The sequence below is a fragment of the Orbilia oligospora genome (assembly GCF_000225545.1).
Source record: "Orbilia oligospora ATCC 24927 unplaced genomic scaffold scaffold00210, whole genome shotgun sequence".
Taxonomy (NCBI): Eukaryota; Fungi; Ascomycota; class Orbiliomycetes; order Orbiliales; family Orbiliaceae; genus Orbilia; species Orbilia oligospora.
The window spans coordinates 1,217,271-1,231,213 of NW_011645767.1; the positions used below are offsets into that span (position 1 = coordinate 1,217,271).

Below are 13,943 nucleotides of genomic sequence, written 5' to 3' on the forward strand. Positions count from 1 at the left end.
TCGAGCCAAACTTGATCATGATTGGAGTTGGCTTGCCTGGTTTAATCGACTTGGTCATGGGATCTCTTTTTCTCTTCTGGCTCCGGCTCTGGCCTAGGGAAGTCGGCGCGTACTTTCTCCATGCGCTCCGAAAATGCTAGCTGCTGGCACAAAGGACACGAAGTCCCACGTTTGGGGGTAAGGTACGCTTTTTCGGAGCACAAGCATGCAGCAAGTTTAGGGCCTTCCCATTCGTGGCCACATGGTTGGAAAACGAGTGTTGGAACACACATTTTTAGTAAGTACTATATACTCAAATCTTGGATTTTTGGATTTTTGGGAATCTCGCGATCTTTTTGGGTCTGGTTGTAAATTCTTTATTTGAGAGATCGTAATTAGGGAAATTTTGAACCTTGTATATTTTTTGTGAAAATCGTGAAAATCGCAAAATTAAATACAGATGTGTGCATGAAACCAGGTCTGTCTTCAAACTAGTGCTAATATATCATGAATTTATGTTTCATACCCAGAAGTACATTCTCCACCGTGTCAAATCCCTTCGTCTCATGGATCTATAGATGAGCAAACCGAACTCTATCCTATCCATGGACCCTCGAAACATATATATGCTCCCAAGCTTACAGGAACGCCTCCATCATATCTCTCTTGTAGTCACGGTGAACGGGGAGTATTCTAAAACGGAAAAAGCCAAGTTTAATGTCTAACCCATTCACAATTACCATCCGGGTTTCTTCTCCATGTGACGGCGATTTCGCTTCCTGGAGGCTTCCCACGGAAATCAATTTCAGTAAACCAAGAATATGAAACATAATCCATCTTTTCAAAGTTGCCCATTGTAAAATCGCCAAGAGCGATGTAGTAAACATTTAACTCTGGTGTGAAAGTTAATGTGCCGTCAGGGATTGCGTAGCACAAAGCGACTGGGACGATTTCTTCGGTTTGTGGATTTTTGAGTCCCATCCCCATAACAATCATTTCTATCCAGTTCGATAATTAGTTTCGAAGTGAGTTCGAATGTGACTGTAAAGTTGAAGTAAATACCTTCAGCAGAATGAGTAATGTTAGTCGAAGTAGTTATACGAAAGGACCCATCCATTGTCGTCGTTGTTGTCGCGGAATCATCAAAGAAAGGTTTCTTTCCACCAGCTGCGGCATGATCTGTGCTACAATCAATCTTAACTACTGAGCCCTTCACCGGTCGCTTAGTCAGCTTTACCGGCCGAGCCTGTAAATCACTGAGACCGTCTGGAGGCATATTGTCTGGATCGCTGTCGTCTCTAGGCGTTGTTGCAACGATAGCATAAGGTTCCGGGACTATTGTAACTGTCCCGGACTCCATGGCTCCGATTTTGATACACTGGTATAGAGAGACATATAGTGTTGCCTTCGACTTGATCGGGGCTGAATAGATGTAGCAATTTGTCGATTCGATCCATTTGTCTTCATTTGTGATCTTGATTTTATATGTGTTTGGCATCTTGCTTCTAAAATATATAATAGGAGATAGTAAAATCCAGGCGGTGGTCTACTATATTAAGGCTCTTCAGCTTCTAATGGAAAGTAGATAAGCTAAAGAGGTTTATCGATATCGATAGTAGCTACCTATGCCATATTAGCTACTGCGGGGTCGCTCCAGAAAGACGTAGCGTTGCATATTTTGCGTTGTTTTCTCGATACAACATGCTAGTCTCGACGTCTCGTACCTAAACTGTACAACATGCATGCTAAGAAGCCAGGGAACGTTTCGAAAGATGCTGGTGTGGAAGTGGTAGGAATCACGATATCAAGGGATTCCAGATGTTTTCGCGAAATCCGAAATTTTGAGCGGTTGGTCTCGTTCCATATGGCCATTCGACTCAATTTAATTTGCATTCCCTAGTCGCTAGGGAAAATGGTTTCATATAAGCTAATTATAATTGCGGACGCCCAACTTACCCGGTCTATAGTATACACCAGCCAGACAGTTGATCAATAAAATGCTAATGACTAAGTATGTATATGGCTCTAATCTTGTATGCATTTTGAATTTTATAAGGTTTATATCCCGAGAGCACGTTGTAAATACATAATCAACCCTCCTGGTGCGCCAATGCAAAATCTATCACACATAATCCTAGTCTATCCAACAGGCGGTGGGGTCTGGGGCGTAAATACCCATGGAGCAATTGCCAGCTTCTTATCGTCCGCTTTATATGATGGGTTCCTTACTGTACCGATACGATACGGCTCTGAAGTACACATTCTCAGCAGAGATGTCTCATCAAGCCAGCCTCTAGACATCCTAAAGCGTGATGGTGAATATGGATACTCCTTAGTCTCCCTCCGAATGTACTCTGCCAATATATAAAGGGCATAGTTCGTCGGGGAACCGAGGGGACCTGAATTCTCCCATCGCCTTCCCACCCCATTAGTCGCCAATTTTTTTGCCGACCAGGGACACAGAACGGGAATCACCCCACCATATCTGTATCCTACTCTCACATAGTCGTGGAAGGGAGGGGGTACCAAAAGATATTTGCTGTGTATGTTCGCTCCAGGGTCGACTATCTGTGTGGGTAGCCTGAAGTATACCTCCCGAACATGGAAGATTGCGTGCAGAAGCCATAGTTCACGGCTCTCATAAAAGCGAATATCCCACGGAAACTTTTGGCGAGCAGGGTCTTTTTCCGTCGTTCGACAATATTCAGCTTGCGAGATTAAGACTTTCAGAGATGGCTTGCTGAACCATGATGTACATATCGATATATGCAGCTGGTCGTCCTCTGCGTAGTTGTCATTTGTGTCCTCGTAAAACATAAAGACTTTATCGGTTTTATAGGACGTATTGCACCTGTGACCACTCGGTTCCAGACAGAGTATCCAGGGACCGGAGAACCAATAGGATCTAGTTACCCATTCATATGCCTTTTTAAACATTTCTGCACATATATTATAAGAATTCATTAGTTAGACCGCAAACTTGAGGTCATCTCGATATTCATAAGAGTACGTATATGTTTTTAAGTTTTAAGAAAATATTGCTTACTGACCTTTTACCTTTGGCTCATAAGTGTCCCAAGTATCTATGTAATTTGTCCCCAAATACTCCACGGCAGCATAAGAGCCCCAATCCGGGTCCTGGACCGCTGCCAACATGGCTTTGACATTTTCAAAAGCATCGTCGATAGCTTTTGCTTGTTCTGAGCTACAATTTTGTTTCCACTTGAGATTTTCCTTGGATTTGACAGGCCCATTATCTTTTGGATTTGTCTTGTTCTGGGCGAATGCGAAATTTGGTTGGAGAAGGAGCAGAACGAGGAATATTGTTAAAGAAAAAAGAGGGTATTTAGAAACCACGCCGAAGTATGAATCCCGTCGGGTCATAATTGATACAAAAGATATAAGATCAGAGCTAGTTCGAGCCTACAGGACAGGCTAAGCCGATTGCTAGATTATCTTATCGACTTTCTAGCCACCAATGAATTTGAAATCTTGGCTAGAATACAATTTTTCCGGGAGAATTTGAAATGTAGAATATCTTTTCGATTTGGGCAAAGATCGATTAAGAGTACGATAAGCCCATGTGGTTAGCAAGTAATTTTGAGTCAACAAGCAAGACCCTCAATGTGTACAGATGCATGCGTATACCATATCGACATCTATGCCGCAAACATCCACGGCTCTAAGGCTCGGGGTTTCGCGATCAACAAGCACAGAATGTACATATATCTACAAGTTGGTTGATTGCGACCCATGAATATGTTGTTTGATCTCCTCAAAACTAATTTTTAGTTGTGCTCACCATTCTTATAGGGGACAAGAGCTGAATAGTATTGTATATATATATGGAAAGTAACGGAACTCGGGATCCTAGGATATATTGGTGGCTAAGTCGAGGCTATAATGTTTTGACGTTACAAAATATAGAGGCACAACCCTATCGACCGGATACATGTTGTATTATAGGGACAGGGGGCTCAAGACGTGTTCTTTTCAAGGTTTTGTGGCTCAGTAGTCAGACGATTAAGGTCCTTGCGGTGCCTTGATAGTTTGGTATATATACGTATGGCACCCGGTGATCCTAAGCTATAAGTACTACACATACTCAATTGATCAAGTATCAGGATATGATACATATCAAAAAAAGCTAATGTTAGCAGGCATACCCAATATTCGATTCACTTAGATAGCGGTGGCTGGCTGATATGGTTGCAAACGTGTTATAAGGAGCTGTGCATGCATATCGAGGATCCGGCCAACATGTTAACAGGGCAGTTTGTATCTCGTGCATTCTAATTAATTTCCAGGTACTGCAAACTGACCAATTAATTAATAAAATTGCACCACATTTAGTCGCCAGTCGGCCATGACCACACTGTCCGCTCCCTCAAGTGCTCTGAGCCGAGAGACATTCGTTTACAATTGTCACTCCTACATACATATGTATTCGTGTGCATGAGGAAAGCTAAATATACGTCTTTGAAATTGCTTCTCGCAGAGTGCTAGAGAAGGTACGTGTTTACGGTATTACCGAAACTTACTCTACCTCTCAGCCCGGTAAAGCGTCTTAGTTCTAGAGAGTTAAATATAAATATTATGGTCATTAATTATGTTTAAGTAATTTCGTATTTTATTGTCCTATTGTCAACCTTCCATATCTGGGTCCCGGACAAGATCAATGTTAGATAATATATAATCAAGAATCTGGCTTCAAAGCTTCCGGCTCCTGTGATAAAACTTTACTGGGGCATACAAACAGTAACGTTCTGTTACACGGGTTGTATACAACAGAAGGGACGGACCCGCTTCAAAAAGCCCAACATCCAGTTTGAGAAAGCCGTACCACACAACCTTTGCCCGAGGAAAATGCTTATAACACAGGCTTTGCTCCTTTAGTTCCAAATTTACCCCATGCAGCCAGTTCTTGGATCTAACTGATCGACGTCGAGGTTGGGAGCCCGTCCCTTGCCGATATCGACTCCCACAATATGGATATATATCTATAATCATTATGGAATTTCCGGATATCACAGAAAACAAATAGTTATATGCTTAGCTACAGGACCAATTATTCGTATCGCTCCATTGACCTTGCGTTATCGTAGATAAACGGTATCCTTTTATTCGAATCAGACCGGTCTATGGGTTTCATTCTGTCGAGCACAAAACATCTTTAAGTCGTCTCTTGGATGGTGTGCAGATACAGGTATGTATAATATGGTTGATTAGCTGGGAAACTTAGCGAACTTTCTACTGTACTACGCTCGAACTTAAATGATTTGCTAGTACCAGTCGACCCTAGCTTGGTAGCTAATTTTAACCGTAATATAGAAATTTCATGCGATGAAGGCAAACTTAGTCAATTTCATGACAGTTCTGGCAGTTTTGGCCCATCCGATCTCAGCAAAATACACAGAATCTGTAGATATTACGTTAAGGAGGCGATCTATAGCTGTCGAGCCCCGAGCGGATCCGGATCCCAAGCCCATTGACAATACCACAATTATAATTAAGTCAGATATCTATCTGCCAGACGAAAAATATAGGGCCAAGGCGCAAGAATATAAAAAGAAATGGTCTGAGCAGGGGCGTTCGAGGCCAGATCTAACGAAGGAGGAAATATCAACATTCCTACGCGAAGAGCCTAAAGGTCTTCAAGGGTTTCAAGGGTGTGATGATAGACAAAAGGGCATAATTATCCAGACCTTTTTGAGCGTCCGAACGCTCTTTTTCGAGCCCCTTGTTAAGGATTGGAAGGATTACTCTATAGACTGGACAACCGCCGCAGCGATTGAGTTTTTTGGACCCGCAGGGGAAACACGCCCTTATCGAGATACTGTTAAATGTAAGTCCACGTAAAAAACAGTGGGTCTATTTAGGTTATTTGCACATATTGTGGACGCACGAATTCGCGAATCGAATCATGTGGTTGTCCCAGGATTTCGGGCGCCACCCCGAAAGTGTTCTTGTGAGCATCTGCAGCTAGAATCGAATGACTACACCGCAAAACCGTGCTTCCCCAGCCTCAATTAGAGAATAGAATATCATGATATCAGTCCTTTCCGTCTATCTGTTTTTCAATGTTTCGGGTAGCTACACTTTCACTGTTTGCAGTTTGGTAACGTAACAACCAATTTAGGGAATCTCGGCCATACTGCTCGGTTCCTAGACCCTCAGAACCCGTTAGGACCTACAAATGTAAGGTGCGACGACCCAGCTGGGACGTGTTACCGGAGGCTCGGCGTAATAGCGTATGTGCCTAGCATCGATGACAACCCTGATTATCACGGCCTCGACTTTATAAACTTCTGCTTTCCGTTCTTTGATATGTACGAAAATTTGCAAACGATAGCCCAGCGGATTGACAGTATGGATGATCCCGCTCGGGAATCTTTGAATCTAGAGCAATTTATGTTCACTCGAGGTAAGTTCATTTACACTAGAAGGGAAAGGATACATGCATTCAACGTAATTGAAATAGCCAGAAACTAGCTTGAGTTTTCTATGCCACAAATTTACATTCAATGTAGGCTATGATTCGTTTTACTCTTCATGTGCTAACTTTATCTTATTCTAACGACATCTAGAGGCTGTAATGATCCATGAAATGATGCACTCGCCTCCTAGAGCATTTGCACACAGAGATATCTTGGAAGTGCGCCCTGAAAGAGAATCGCTTCAAATTCCTGACTTAACACTACGTATACCTGGTCAGGAGCCGAAAGACTGGGGCCTGGTTTATGGGTGCCATACAGTGAGGGCCCTCGCTACTGGCTTCACAAAACCCCATTGGCATCCCGTCGAACCATCGAGTACCGCAGAAACGTATCCATGCTACCTAATCGCCGAATGGGTCAAAGAACGATGGGGGAGGTACCCGTATCAGCCCTTACTTGCCCTGCCACTAGAAGGAATAGAAAACTGGCCATACGAGAAGGCTGATAGCTTCCCCCGTTCAAAGTCAGACGGGGTAGAGTATAACTTTACTGCAAAGAAATTGGCGCTCGAGAATTGCAAAGAGCTAGCTCAACCGGTCAATATAACAACATCCTTCAACTCGTCCACGCCTGTGACGAAGACATTCCGTCTAGGTATCACAGAGGAGGATTGTGCGAATGCAAACTGGTATTTTGACACAACTTCTATGGAGAACATGCAGGACGCATCGAAGCTTTGAAACCCCCTCACGGGATCGATTCGGGCAATATCTATATTTCTCTAGTTAAAGCTTTCGCAAATATATATCAGGTGTTATAAGGCTGCGCGGCTCAGGGCAGGGAGGAATCGATGTTTGTGTCTCTATGTATGAGTTAGCAATACTACTTAACCTTTATAAATTTTCTTTAAGTCGAGTACGAGATACATATTTTGTTCATATTAGCCAATTAGGTATACTCAAGGCTTCCTAATGTTATGTGGTCATGTAAAGTTTGACAGGTAGATCTATAGATCTCGACAGTTCAGGAAGCGGTTCATTGAATATAATCAATGATCGAATATTCCAACAAGAGCGCAGTGTTGCATGCATATTGTCTGACATGGGAATACTACCTAGGGAGAAGTACTTAAGTTCACTGCAGCGCACTGCGAATAACCAATGTAATTTAGAGCTTAAGTTTATCGGAGTTAAGAATGGAATGACATATTCATGCACATTACCCAAAACCAAGGCAGAGCTGCAGAGGTGAGCGTCCCCCAGACTATATTCAAAATATTCGGCTACTTGCACTTGTACCGTGAAGTTAGGCATTACATCGGGGTTAAGAGTCTAGTAGGCTAGCCTCTGATCAAACCAATTAAGTCACATATAACTAACGCTAGCACTGCGCGCATTCGCGTGCTCGGATTTCATAGCAATAAGTAATTGACCCTCTGACCTGAGTACGAGACTGTAAATATCAAGAAGTAAACGTTTAAACCCAAAAATCGAATCGAGACTGTACATATGCCCCAGACTAGTCATTGAAAGCTGTCTCTGGATCCAATGCAATGCCAGGCTACGTTACACAGGAGCGCCTGCACGTCGACCAGATGCGGACGACAAGCCACACTTAAAATGCAATTGATGTGTTGCGTGGACTGGAACGATAGGTTTCGTTTCGTTTCAACTTGCATGATTATATGCTTCCGAGTCGACGACCCCAGGTCCGTCATTATTACCTACATAAAGCCTACATAAAGGAGAGTGTCGAAGAAGCTGGATCCGATGTGAATACGTAAGTATACCGTCTGTCAGTCATCGGCGATGAGGGTATCTAATCTGAATATATTAATATAGCTGTTTGGCACTGCGGGATTTCCTTGCCGATGGCTTGCTCCAATCGCAGCAACCGCAGATGACCACCCCATAGCACTCCATCAATCAAGCACTCCTGGACTTGAAGGGAGTTACATTGATATGGAGCTCAGGATGCCCATTGCGAAGCTTCTCCGACAACGGAAGTTATCCCGTTTAGTACAGCCGGCCCAGCCCATTATCAAGGCAGAATGATGCCAAAGATATCACCTCACGGCTGTACATGTGCACAATTTCCCGTCTTTCCGTAGTCGGGCTGTAGGTCGGGCTTGGGGGCTGCCAAAATGGACTTCCTATTTCTGGTGAAGCGTGATGTGGATAGTTCAGCCAATTGTCGCCCGCCAGCACCCATCCCTGTCGGCCAGCAAATAGTGATGCAGAACCACGACCGCCTCAAACTTGTCGAATCAGACAACCCATGGAACGCTTCTTGCAGCGAAATGCAGATGTGAGAATGGGGGTAGCCAAGCTAATTGTGATTTGATACTGTGGAAAGCCTGTCTGAAGTTTTGGTTCGAAACAGAATAGTCTGGTACACAATACGGATTATTGGACTAACCTCGCCTCGTAATCAAGTGACGACGCTAAAAATTGCTCCTCGCTCTTGTTCTTGCTAGGTCATGTTCTGCTTCCATTCTGTCTTTCTTTCTTTGGAGCTCTTGGCCATCTTCAAATCTTCCTACCCGCTCGGCTAGCTAAGTGCCTAGCTTAGCTGGCCAGCGATGCAGCTAACCAGAATAGTCTTATCGAACTAACGTTTCGTTCGCTGGCAGGAGCGGGTGAGGGCATTGACATGTCTCCTCACTTGTCGCCTGCCACCTGTTTCCCTTCCGCCAGTATTAGCAGAGGAATCCCGTCAGCCAGACCAGCAATGGGTACTCTGAATGAAGCGGGGGAAGCCTGTCTTGTGTGATACTCACTCGCTTGGTACAGCTAAATATGGTATATAGAAAACCCCCCTTCTTTTTTTCCCTTCACATTTTTTTTTGAAGATCCATGTTCTTAAAGTTCTTCAAGTTCCAAAGGTAGCAGTCTTAATATTCCGAAATCACGAGGAAACCGCTTTGCTTTCCCCCTTCAAGCAATTTTTCAGGGCGAACGACAGAAACATTCTTTGACAGAATACCCAGCCACGATTTCTTTCTTTTCTAGCCTATATTTTCTTACTTACTTAAATCTGAACTCCGAACTCTTCAACTTCTCCTGAGAATTTCCTTTCGACAATAAAGCGAAACTATTTTGGGAGCTTAAAACCTCAGCTTGGTCCTGAGCTTAGTTTTCTTCCTCTCTTTCTTTTCTTCCAAAGTTACCCCAGTCAATCAGCTCCAAGTTGGACAACTGTTTCATACCACAAAAGATCAGACGGTCTTCTCACCCTAAAAATACCTCACGATGGCTCCGTCGAGAACGAAAACCCTTAACTATACCGTCGAGGTTGTCGACAAAGCCGGGAAAGCAATCCATACAGTAAGTACCTACATGTCGATCCGTTTTCGTGCAGCTTTGCCACAATCAGATCTTGATACATCTCATCGGGCCAAGGTCCACGATTGTGTAATGGATTGAGCTAGCTCGCTAACACCAACCTCCCCAACACAGTCCAAAACCATCTTCGGAGCCCTCCGTGAGGCTCGCGATGCCTACAAAGCAAAGAGAGCCGAACGTAAAGCTGAACGAGATGCCGAGAAGGCAGCTCGCCGCGCAATAAAAGAGCGTGCCTATGAAGAAGAAGTCCGCGAAGCCCGTCGCGCCCGTCGGGAGGCTCGTCGTGCCATCGAAGATGACAGCCGAACAGAGGATCGTCGTCGCGAACGCCGCGAACGCCACGAGCGTCGTATGATAGAGGATGGAAGGAGTGATGCTGGTACTGAGGTTAGGGATCGCGATGCAGGGTCTGATACTTCAAGTATCTACTCCAATCGTGAGAGGAATGGTTCAACCGGAGCTTTGACACTCAGGGGTGCTTCCACAGCAGATTTGTCACTACCACCTCTGCCGCCAAGACCCGAAGTCGATGAAGAAGACGATCATTTGACTGCATTGTTCACACAAGTTCAAGATATTATTGATCACGCCGCCGCCGCCCAGAGCTCGGTTGTGACATTGGTAGATGCTTTAAGGCGTGAACCAGAGACATTGGCGATGGTCGGACTTACGCTGGCGGAAATCTCGACCATCATCGCTAAGCTGTCGCCTGCAGCTCTTGCTGGTGCCCAGTTGAGCTGGCCTGTTGTTTTCTCATTTTTGGCAAGTCCACAATTTGCAATTGTAGCTGGAGGTGTTATTGGGACCACCGTTATTTTGCTCGGTGGTTACAAGATTATCAAGAAGATGATTTATGGTGAGCCAGCGAAACCACCAGAGATCATCGATATGGGTGGTACTGTTGTGGAGGAGGGTGATGTTAGAGCAATCACAGCTGCTGGCGAGCCGCCAGCACCAACCCCGGCGGTTATGGAAATTACACAAAAAGTCGAGGAGATTAAGGTCAACGACTCAGCAAGAGAGAGGGAACGCGAAAGGCACCACAGGTCTAGGAGGAGTAGTAACAGTAACGACGATCCGTTAGCATTTGGTCATTCCGAACCCCGAAGAAGGCACACACACCGCGATGAGGGTTCTAGGAGATCACACGATGATTCTAGAAGACCGTCGATGTCCTCGAGATCGCACACCGCCCCTGTCGATACCAGATCGGGCGAACTTACTATCTCTACCAAATCTCAGCAACCGGAAGTTCCGCCACTTGCTTTCGATATATCCCCAAAGAAGGAGAAGAGATCCTCATCTCGGAGCCGGCCATCGCGATCAAAGAGCGAGTATAAGCCAAGGAGCCCAAAAAGTGATGACAGCAAGAAGTCCTCCGAAAAATCATCCGAAAAGTCATCTGGAAAGAGGGAAAGAGATACTAAGGACGCTGAAGAAGGAGGAAGGTTTTTTATTGTGAGGAGGCGAAAGTGATGCACCGCATATTCTTGACAATATCACGACAGAAGCCATTGAGCCGAAACAACGGCCCCGCATTATTTAACATAATATTTTTTCCACTGGTGTTCTAGTTTCTTTTTGTTTGGAGGGCGGTATATTTTTTTGAATGTTAACATCAGATCGAGGGGCATTTCAGCGAGCAGGAGTTTTTTCTTTCATTTTTTCGATATTTTCGTCATCTTGAGGCGGGTGAGATATCACGACTCAACTATTTTATACTATATTATACATAACCGATATCTCTTTTCGACTGTCCTGTTTAGATACAACGCTACCCATTTATAGAATAACTATTTAAATACTTAGTTTGAATTACCAGATAAAAGGCTCCTTTTTAAATCTATCATTATCAATCGTTGTGAGATTAGTTCTTCCCAAATCTGGGTGTTTCGATGGAGCTCTTCACCGGCTAGTCGCGGCTAGTGTTGATAGCTTCCCCAGATTCCCATTTCCACCTCCCTTCGACAGGTCTTGCACCTGCACCCACCAGCATCCAGTTTGCATTCTGGGCCTCAATCCGGTAGGATCTTGGACTTCATCACCACAATTAATATATACAACTCCAAAATGCGACGGAAAGCTGTCTCCCTCCTATGTCGGGTGCCCCGGCCGTCGACCATCCAACGCCCCCTGGTAGCTCCCATAGTATCGCTTCCGCGATATTACAGCAGCCACGGGCCTCCAAATGCCAAACTGAACCTGCCGATCCAGTACAATACTTCAACGTATCTTTCACATACAGCGGCGGCGACTCTTGCGAACCCCGAACTCCCATCATCGATCAGGACTTCTGGTAACACCGCCCGGCAGAACCTATACCAGTCGATTAACTCAGCCCTATCCACAGCCCTCAGCACCGATGAACGTGCCATTCTCTTCGGAGAAGACGTAGCTTTCGGCGGTGTTTTCCGCTGTTCAACTAATCTCCTTGATAAATTCGGCCCAGACCGTGTCTTCAACACACCGTTGAACGAGCTGGGTATCATCGGCTTCGGTATTGGATATGCTGCACACCATGAGGCCAACACGGCGATTGCAGAGATCCAATTCGGAGACTACGTCTTCCCAGCTTTCGATCAAATTGTTAATGAAGCTGCTAAATACCGTTATCGCGGTGCAGGCGACTTTAACTGTGGAGGATTGACTATCCGAATGCCAGTGATGGGTGTGGGCCATGGCGCGCTCTACCATTCACAAAGTCCTGAAGCGTTCTTTTGTCATGTGCCCGGATTGAAGGTCGTAGTTCCTAGAGGTCCGGTACAAGCCAAGGGCCTGCTTTTGGCGAGTATCAGGGAGAGAAATCCGGTCATCTTCATGGAACCGAAGATATTGTACCGTGCAACTGTTGAAGAGGTACCAGTCGATGACTATGAGCTCCCATTGGAGAAGGCAGAAGTACTCGCCAAGGGAAGCGATGTTACGATAATCTCGTATGGTACTACGATGTATACCGTTGAGATGGCAGCAAAGGCCGCCAAGGAGATGTTGGGAGCAAGCGTGGAGGTTATTGATTTAAGGACGATATACCCATGGGACAAGGTCACTATATTCGAAAGTGTCAAGAAGACCGGTCGATGTGTGATTGTACACGAGGCCACAAAGAGTGGTGGAGTAGGCGGGGAGATCGCGGCATGCGTTCAAGAAGAATGCTTCTTACGGCTGGAGGCACCAGTAAGCAGAGTTGCAGGCTTTGATGCTCCAATGGGATTGATCTTTGAGCAGTTCAACCTGCCAGATGTTGCCAGTAAGTCTACTTGTTTTTTTGACTAAATGTGATGAAGATATATTAGTACGAGCCATGCTGACTAGTGTTTTAGGGATATTTGATGCGATCAAGAAGACCCTAGAGTATTGATTTGACAGGAAATACTAAATCATGCTCGAACAGGGGTTCTAGCTTGGTAGTATACGATAAGTCCAGTACAAAATCCTTTGACATCGTCTACCTAGCTATGAGCTAGACTAGCTTCAATTTTATCCATGTACAACAACTGCATCATATGTGCACAAACGATAATAGTCCCAGAGCGGTATAATTGTATTTTATATAGCTCTATAGCCTTGCAAGTTTCCATTTTTCATAAATTTATATATATGGAGAATTGAAATTAGCCCTCCGTATCACTATTGTGCCTCGTGATGTCAGATGTTAAATTGATCTCATATCCACCGCGCCGCTCTCGGACCCGAAGCATAAACCTTGTCACGAGACCTTCAACGGTTGTTCCACAATTCCTCTGTAATGCCATTTCTTGCCAAGTCTAATATTACAACCGATTGGTCAATGGCATAATACAATTTCGTGCATCCTGGATAGTAGTTACAGGACTATGTACAGTACACTATACACTACAGACACATTATGGAGTAGCCGATTTTAGATCCCACGTCGCCGCTCCACGTTGGAAGGGCTCAGATCATAACTGAACCAGGTATGTTAGATGTATAAGAAAGCAGACAGAGTTGCCAGTTGTAGCACTGTTTTGAAACGGTCAAACAGTATTACGAACATGCACCTGTGGTGCGCGCACTTTCTCATGCCTGGTGATCTGTCAGCTGTGGGGTGCCAACAGCGCCTGTGGCCGTTGATAAGTAGGCAGCTGGCCCATGTCCGTGGCACCAGCTTGTTTGACAATTATGGCCGGACCGGGGCCTGTGATTGGTGAACGGCCTTCTGAAA

The 13,943-nt window shown here is 44.9% G+C and overlaps 5 protein-coding genes across 5 annotated transcripts; 3 read left to right on the plus strand and 2 right to left on the minus strand.

The window, feature by feature from the left end:
- Nucleotides 1-693: 693 nt before the first annotated feature.
- On the minus strand, nt 694-1,477 carry AOL_s00210g351 (uncharacterized protein; the record flags this gene model as incomplete). Its single annotated transcript, XM_011129152.1, has 2 exons — nt 694-977; nt 1,042-1,477. The coding sequence occupies 2 exons, from the start codon at nt 1,475-1,477 to the stop codon at nt 694-696; spliced, it is 720 nt and encodes a 239-aa protein (XP_011127454.1).
- A 1,544-nt stretch (nt 1,478-3,021) lies between these two features.
- On the minus strand, nt 3,022-3,363 carry AOL_s00210g352 (uncharacterized protein; the record flags this gene model as incomplete). Its single annotated transcript, XM_011129153.1, has 1 exon — nt 3,022-3,363. One exon carries the CDS (start codon nt 3,361-3,363, stop codon nt 3,022-3,024), a length of 342 nt encoding a protein of 113 aa, XP_011127455.1.
- A 1,959-nt stretch (nt 3,364-5,322) lies between these two features.
- On the plus strand, nt 5,323-7,156 carry AOL_s00210g353 (uncharacterized protein; the record flags this gene model as incomplete). The annotated part of the gene is made up of 3 exons (XM_011129154.1): nt 5,323-5,824; nt 6,119-6,403; nt 6,567-7,156. 3 exons carry the CDS (start codon nt 5,323-5,325, stop codon nt 7,154-7,156), a joined length of 1,377 nt encoding a protein of 458 aa, XP_011127456.1.
- Nucleotides 7,157-9,667: 2,511 nt separating this feature from the next.
- AOL_s00210g354 (uncharacterized protein) lies at nt 9,668-11,236 on the plus strand (the record flags this gene model as incomplete). Its single annotated transcript, XM_011129155.1, has 2 exons — nt 9,668-9,742; nt 9,875-11,236. 2 exons carry the CDS (start codon nt 9,668-9,670, stop codon nt 11,234-11,236), a joined length of 1,437 nt encoding a protein of 478 aa, XP_011127457.1.
- Nucleotides 11,237-11,830: 594 nt separating this feature from the next.
- On the plus strand, nt 11,831-13,118 carry AOL_s00210g355 (uncharacterized protein; the record flags this gene model as incomplete). The annotated part of the gene is made up of 2 exons (XM_011129156.1): nt 11,831-13,007; nt 13,081-13,118. The coding sequence occupies 2 exons, from the start codon at nt 11,831-11,833 to the stop codon at nt 13,116-13,118; spliced, it is 1,215 nt and encodes a 404-aa protein (XP_011127458.1).
- Nucleotides 13,119-13,943: the final 825 nt, after the last annotated feature.